Source organism: Arachis duranensis, chromosome 1 (assembly GCF_000817695.3).
Source record: "Arachis duranensis cultivar V14167 chromosome 1, aradu.V14167.gnm2.J7QH, whole genome shotgun sequence".
Classification (NCBI taxonomy): Eukaryota; Viridiplantae; Streptophyta; class Magnoliopsida; order Fabales; family Fabaceae; genus Arachis; species Arachis duranensis.
The window spans coordinates 102,308,654-102,316,877 of NC_029772.3; the positions used below are offsets into that span (position 1 = coordinate 102,308,654).

Sequence of the window (8,224 nt, forward strand, 5' to 3'; positions counted from 1 at the left end):
TTTTTTATAAAATATCTCTAATATTTAATTTTACCAAAATTATCCCTAAACATTAACTGCGTCTAAATTATTGACGAACTTGAACAATCTAGCAGTTCGATATGGCAAGCTATGTAACGAAATAATGTTTTACTGAGTAAAAAAAGTTATGAAATTAGAGAAAATAAATTTGAATTATATATATTTAGACGTGTTAATTTGCTTTTATACCTAAAAACCGGTCATTCTTTTAATCCAATTCATACTAGAGCATGATGTTTCTTTTTCACCCCAGGAGAAAATGTTACACTACTAGAAGAAAAGAATAAAAAAGAAAACTTTGTGAAGAATATTCATGTATTCGTCCATTACGTGAGTCTTGGAGACCAAGCAGAGGGAAAGCATATAGAAACATCTATTAAATTATAAATTTTCACATGTGCAACTTGGAAAAAGTCCATGAATTTGTAAGAGAGAGAGTTTTGGTCAAAATGGGGTGCTAAGTCTTCTTTGTAAATTTCTCAATCAAAGACATTGCCGTGTTCTTGTTCCTATTCAGTTTCATTGACAAGTTATACCTTTCAGCTTCGGGTAGGGAAGGGAATTAGAGGGAAATGAGAGCTATAATAATAACACCTTCTTCATCTTCGTCATTATTCATTTATTAATTAGTATTTTTTAGTCTCTCTGTTCAAATTTCATTACTTGTATAATAAGGTGTCCTTTTTCCTTTCTGGGGTCTTATCAATTTGTCTTCATCACTCTTTTCTTTTTTTAGTTCAAGAGTAAAGAACTTTTTGTATAGAACTTGGTTTGGTTTAGTTTGTTCCATTCTTTCATTCATTTGGTTCAATAAGATCTTGGGTTGGTGTCAAAATCTGGTTTTTTGAATTTTTGAGGAGCTTGATTACTTGGAGATTCAACAAAAATGGCTGGTGGAAGGAGGAGGAAGCACCATTTCAGTAGAATCCATGCATTCACTTGTGGTAAAGCTTCAATGAAAGATGAACATTCTCTTATAGGTGGACCTGGTTTCTCAAGGAAAGTTTATTGTAATGATCCTGAACGTGTAGAGGCTAGTCTTCAAAATTATGGTGATAATTATGTTAGGACTACTAAGTATACATTAGCAACTTTTCTACCAAAATCATTGTTTGAGCAGTTTAGGAGAGTTGCAAATTTCTACTTCCTTGTGGTGGCAATTTTGTCCTTCTTTCCGGTTGCGCCATACTCGGCGATCAGCAATGTTGTTCCTTTATTGGTTGTGGTTGCTGCTACAATGGCCAAAGAGTTCATCGAAGATTATAGGCGAAAACAGCAGGTAATATACTAATATTCAGTGATATGGTGTTAGATTCAACTTAAATTATGTTAATTACACTTGTTTTGTTATGAAATATGTTCAATTCTTTTTGGGTCATTTGCATAAGTAGTATACTAGACTAGATTCTGCTACTTTTGATAATTCCTAGGTTGATAAAATTGTGTCTTAATTTCATCAGGATATTGAGATGAATAACAGAAAGGTTAAGGTACATCGTGGAAATGGTGTTTTTGAAACATCTAAATGGAGAAATTTAAGGGTTGGAGACATAGTGAAGGTGGAAAAGGATGAATTTTTCCCTGCTGATCTCATCTTACTTTCGTCGAGCTATGACGACGCGATTTGCTATGTTGAGACCATGAATCTTGATGGAGAAACAAATCTGAAGCTGAAACAAGCACTGGAAACAACTTCAAAGTTGCAGGAAGACTCAAACTACCAAAATTTCAAGGCTATTATCAAATGTGAAGATCCGAATGCGAATTTGTACACATTTGTAGGCAGCATGGAGTATGAGGATCAGCAGTATCCTCTTGCACCTCAGCAGATACTGCTTCGTGACTCGAAGCTGAGGAACACAGATTTTGTGTTTGGTGTGGTAATCTTCACTGGTCATGATACAAAGGTTATGCAGAATGCAACAGAACCACCATCAAAAAGAAGCAAAGTTGAGAGAAGAATGGATAAGATTATCTACTTCTTGTTCTTTGTTTTGATTTTGCTTTCTTTTATTGGGTCCATATTCTTTGGGATTTGGACAAACGAAGACATTGATGATGGAAGAATGAAGAGATGGTACCTTAGGCCTGATGATACCACAGTTTACTTTGATCCCAATAAACCAGTGGAAGCTGCACTTCTTCATTTCTTGACAGCACTTATGTTGTATGGTTACTTGATTCCAATCTCCCTCTATGTATCCATCGAAATTGTGAAAGTTCTTCAGAGCATTTTCATCAACCAGGATGTGCACATGTACTATCCAGAAACTGATAGGCCGGCGCATGCTCGCACATCGAATTTGAATGAGGAACTTGGTCAAGTTGACACTATCCTTTCGGATAAAACAGGAACTTTGACTTGCAATTCTATGGAGTTCATCAAGTGTTCTATAGCTGGCGTTGCTTACGGACGAACAATTACAGAAGTTGAGAGAGCTCTATCTAAGAGAAAAGACTCACCATTTGGACAAAGGTCTAACAACAATGTTGCAAAGCCATCCATTAAAGGCTTTAACTTCACAGATGAAAGGATTATGAATGGAAATTGGGTCAAAGAGCCTCATGCCAATGTCATTCACAACTTCCTAACTTTGTTGGCTGTATGTCATACTGCAATACCTGAGGTTGATGAAGTAACTGGCAAGGTTTCGTACGAAGCTGAATCGCCGGATGAGGCAGCTTTTGTGATTGCAGCCAGAGAACTTGGGTTTGAGTTCTATGAAAGGACACACACGGCTATTTCGCTGCGCGAATTTGATCCCAGAACAGGCCAGAGAATTGAAAGGTCAGTTTACTTTTCTTTTTCTTGGATATCAAGTCTTCACAATCTGATTTCTTTTGCATTAATAACAGCATGTCATTTCACTTTTTCAGGTCCTACAAACTTCTAAATGTATTGGAGTTTAGCAGCGCGAGGAAGCGAATGTCTGTAATTGTAAGAGATGAGGAAGGGAAACTACTACTACTTAGCAAAGGCGCCGACAGGTTTGTAATCTTGTTCTTCATTTCTTAGACATACTAGTTAAAGATTTATATAGAAACCATTTCAATCTTGTTTTCTTAAGTTCTAAGCATTAATTTCACTTTCATTGTTGCTTGCATAAGCAGTGTCATGTTTGAGAGACTTGCAAGAAACGGAAGGGAGTATGAAGAGAAGACTAAGGAACACATTAGCATTTATGCTGATTCTGGTTTGAGGACCTTGATACTTGCGTATCGCGAACTTAAAGAGGAAGAGTACAACCAATTCAATATAGAATTCACAGAGGCCAAGAACTTAGTGAGTGCAGATCAAGAGCAACCCTGAAGTAGAGGAAACAAGATCTTTGCACTCTTTTTTTCGCTTGTGTACTTATGAATCGATTCGTGTGTGCAGGTTCCCGAGTGCATTGACAAACTAGCACAGGCTGGGATTAAGCTTTGGGTTCTGACTGGGGATAAAATGGAGACAGCAATCAATATTGGGTAATTAGTTTAATTTCAAAGATTATCTGTAAATTTTGGATTCCTATTTGCAAATAACATGATGTAACTAATTTGGTTTGTTTTTTTGTAACTGCAGATTTGCTTGTAGTTTACTCAGACAAGGGATGACACAAATCATAATTAGCTCAGACACCCCAGAAACCAAATCATTGGAAAAAATGGAGGATAAGACTGCTTCTGATGCTGTAAGCCTTGAATTTGAACTATAATTTCTTTCAATAGGCATAGTTTGGTATTCCAATGTGCTTCAGGCAATGATATGTTGTATGATTCTGATGGAACTTAACTGATTCTTTAGGCCATGAAGGCGAGTGTTCTTCGTCAAATACAGGAGGGAAAGAAACTACTTTCTAGATCAGATGAAAACGCCGAGGCGCTGGCTCTGATTATTGATGGGAAGTCTCTTACTTATGCATTGGAGGATGATGTCAAGGACTTGTTTCTTGAACTTGCTGTTGGCTGCGCGTCTGTTATATGCTGTCGTTCGTCTCCCAAGCAGAAAGCACTTGTAAGTTTTACTTGGTAGTTTAATGTTCCTTTCTTATTCATGTAGAAGATAAAAATTTTCAGTCTCTTAAAAGGAATTTCTGTTATAATAATTCAGGTTACAAGGTTGGTTAAGAATAAAACTGGAAGTACAACTCTAGCAATTGGAGACGGCGCAAACGATGTTGGAATGCTTCAAGAAGCAGACATTGGAATTGGTATCAGTGGTGTTGAAGGAATGCAAGCTGTTATGTCAAGTGATATTGCAATTGCGCAATTTCGATTTTTGGAACGGTTACTTCTTGTGCACGGACACTGGTGTTATAGAAGGATCTCATCCATGGTAACAATCTTGTCTTGTGTTTAGTGTTTACACATTCTGTTGCTAAGATTGGTTTTGACAAACTTGTCTTTGTGTTTGGCAGATATGTTACTTCTTTTACAAGAATGTCGCCTTCGGCTTCACTCTGTTCTTCTTTGAGATGTATGCCTCATTCTCAGGACAAGCTGCATACAATGACTGGTTCATGTCACTCTATAATGTCTTCTTCACTTCGCTACCGGTGATTGCTTTGGGAGTGTTCGACCAAGATGTCTCTTCTAAAATATGCCTCAAGGTAGAGAGATTAGAGAATCCTTCAAAACTCAATTGTGATGCCACTCATTTTCATGTCATAACATGTTGCATTTGTGTTCATTTTTCAGTTTCCACTACTATATCAAGAAGGTGTGCAAAACATCCTATTTAGCTGGAAGCGAATCGCCGGCTGGATGTTCAATGGTGTTGCTAGCTCTGCCATCATATTCTTCTTCTGCATTAACACATTGCAGCACCAAGCATTCAGAAAAGGCGGCCAAGTTGGCGAGATGGAAGTCCTCGGCGCCACCATGTACACTTGTGTAGTGTGGGTGGTGAATTGCCAAATGGCATTGTCCATTAGTTACTTCACTTATATTCAACATATTTTCATTTGGGGAAGCATTGCACTATGGTACATATTCCTTTTAGCCTATGGAGCCATTACTCCAACCATCTCAACCACTGCCTTTAAGGTCTTCGTCGAAGCTCTGGCTCCGGCTCCATCTTACTGGATCATCACTCTGCTAGTCCTTGTCGCCGCGCTCCTTCCATATTTCACCTACGCTTCCATCCAAATGCGATTCTTCCCCATGTTCCATCAAATGATACAATGGATAAGAAAAGATGGACAAACAAATGATCCAGAATACTGTAATGTGGTGAGGCAGAGATCAATAAGACACAACACGGTTGGATTCACGGCTCGTTTGGAAGCTTCCAAGCGATTCGAAGGGTCTAGACGCATGGAAGCATCCTTCCATATAGAAGGGAGAGCTATGTACCAATGATTGCAGACATTTTTCTTTCTCCCACTTTTTTTTGTATTGTAAAATTCATCCATGAGGACATAGATGTAAATTTTTTCATAGGCTTTGAGGTACAACCTTCTTCCAATTGTACATATTTAAGGTAGAGCAAGCGTCTTCCTCGGGGCGCGACACCAGCCCTTTACCTTGGATTTTGTTCAGATGATTATGAATTTATGATATAGCTTCTTCATGATCAAAGGAAGGTTATGTTAAATAATCATGTTAGTAAATTTTGATGTATTCTTTCATTCATACTATACTACACTTTGTTCATTATTATTCAGAAGATGTTCTGGCTACATAAAGGGTACAGATTAAGAACTTGAAACCAATTCTCATTATTAATAAACAATGAAAAGAAAACTATTTACATAGATAAAGTTTATGCAGGCATGGTATTTCAAACTTAAACACATTAAGTAGGATCAAACATAGAGATCAAAACAAAAGCTCCAAAAAAACCAGCAAAATATCTTGATTGTGTAACTAGCCCTGCCATAAACAATTCTTATGATTGTGATCTAACAATAAAATAACGAGCCAAATTGTGACATTGTTGTCCTGTTGTCCAATTTCTGAATTGTCAAAATGTGTGTTGAAAACACTTATTCAACACAACCAGGCGTTGACAAAGATGCATGTTGGTATTTGGCAAAGCACTAACTTCCACTACTAATTCAAGTAACTGACATCTCATTATTGTATATTCTTCAAGTTGAATACACCATGTCATAATTCATAGATCTAACTCCTAAATTATGCAGTCAGAAAAATTCAAATTCAAAATCACCAATCTACTATTTCAACAAATCAAATGCCCTTATTTGATTCCATATTTCATATGAAGATAATAGCACCGTTACATAGTTTGACATATTTAACTAAAATATATAACATAATATATATCAAACTATCAACATCTTAGATATTATCTTCGGATATCTTCGTGTCTGAGTATTCACCAGATACTAATAGAAAAACTACAGAATTATTATAGTACAAGCTACAGATCAAACAAAACAATGAAAAAGAAGAAAAGAAAAACACAAGAATCTACAAGAAGTTAGTCCAATGAACTTGTTTTCTTCTTGAGTCCTAAGAAATCAGATGCAGAGCGAGACATGATAGCTGCAAATTCATTGAAGCTGATAACACCATCACCATCCGTGTCAGCCTCCTTGATCATCTCAGTCAGCTCGCGGTACGTTAACGGCTGGCCCATCTTCGCCATTGCACCGGCCAACTCGGCAGCCGAGATATAGCCGTTGCCGTCGCGATCAAAGCACTTAAACATGGCAAGTAACTGTTCTTGATTAAGCAGAATCTGAGCATCCATGTCCGGCATTATGGCTCTGACCAGTTCATCAAACTCGACAGAGCCATTGCCATTGGAGTCCATCCTTTTAAGCAGTGCTTGAAGTTGGTCACCCGAGGGTTTCATCCCGAGTGACCTTAGGAGTGCCGCTAGCTCCAACATGGTCAGACTTCCGTCTGAATCCATGTCGAAGCGAGCGAATATCTCCCTCAACTGATTAAGTTGCCGGATTTGAATCTCCGACATGACAGGTAAAATCGATATAATTAAAAATATGTATCTAGAACGTTACAACAAAATATGTGTAGCTGCATATAATGTTGACTTGAGAATGGAGGGAGGAATTAAAGGTGGAAATGATGATTTGGTTTTTGTTTTTGAAGGAAAACAGAAAGCGCGTCGGTGACTAATTCAGCAATCATGAGCCATGATTTATATAATAACTGTTTTTATATTATATAATAAAGTCAGCCAAGTCCTAGTATGTGACTTCTTGGAAACTCAGACATTCTTGTCTTGGTTCTAGTAATTTGGACATGGTCACCAGGGCCTACGGGTGGCAAACGTCCGACCCGACAAAGTCCCCCAATTACTAGTCAAATAATTAATTCACTCGTCTATTTAGACAAGTGTTTGAATTTAAATATCGTTTTATATATGTAATAATTTATTAGTTAACGAAAAATCCTTAAATAATAAAATTTGCATCTGAAATGGATTAGTTTTTGTCTTATGGGACTTAAAAATACTATGAAAATTAAAAAGAAAATTATTAATCCAATTTATATTTTGGGGAGTTATTTATGTCGGTCCAATATAAATATATAGTTACTCTGAAAAAAATGTATGAAAACATAAGTCGATCTAATATAAGAAATAATTAAAATCAGCGATTCAAGATTATTGTTAACGTTAGTTCTTGAACATTTCCTCATTTGTTAAAAGATAAAAGTAGAAGGTGATAGCAAAGTGAGAAAATGAAAAATTTTTGAAATGCGAAGATTTCTTACCATAGGAAAAGATTTGCACAGCCCATAATTTCATGTAATATCAATCTGTTAAGCTGTTAGTTAAGATGAACAGATGCAGTCTATCAGTTTACAATTGTAAAAATATGCCTTTTAATATTTGCTTAGCTCCGTGTCTTTTTTATTTCCTCCCTTCCTTTTTGCTATAAAGAAAATTCCATTAACTATTTTCAAATTTTAAACTAATCAACAATCTGTAATTGTATTATAAAAATAGTTCATATTTAAATATTATATATTTGTTAGTAATTAAATCGGAGAATGTGTCATGTCTATTATTTGTAAGTAAATAAAATTGAAGAAAAAACTAAAAATGCCAAAAAAAGAAGTAAGAGACACAAAACTATAAATAAATAAATAACTATAAAAGAAAAAACTAGTAGAATTGCCATAATTCAAAGATGATGATGAAAAATCCCTCAACAACCTATACATTATCAATGGAAAAAGAAGCGAGACAGATCGTAGTTTTTAGAATCGACCAAACTGACCTATT

The 8,224-nt window shown here is 36.2% G+C and overlaps 1 protein-coding gene and 1 pseudogene across 1 annotated transcript; one reads left to right on the forward strand and one right to left on the reverse strand.

The window, feature by feature from the left end:
- Positions 1-467: 467 nt before the first annotated feature.
- On the forward strand, positions 468-5,664 carry LOC107469170 (putative phospholipid-transporting ATPase 9; annotated as a pseudogene).
- Positions 5,665-6,158: 494 nt separating this feature from the next.
- On the reverse strand, positions 6,159-7,098 carry LOC107469180 (probable calcium-binding protein CML15). Its single transcript, XM_016088566.3, has one exon. The coding sequence runs from the start codon at positions 6,944-6,946 to the stop codon at positions 6,449-6,451; it is 498 nt and encodes a 165-aa protein (XP_015944052.1). The 5' UTR covers positions 6,947-7,098; the 3' UTR covers positions 6,159-6,448.
- Positions 7,099-8,224: the final 1,126 nt, after the last annotated feature.

Coding starts and splice junctions, on each gene's coding strand:
- LOC107469180 (XM_016088566.3), bottom strand. CDS start 6,946: ATGTCGGAGATTCAAATCCGGCAACTTAATCAGTTGAGGGAGATATTC.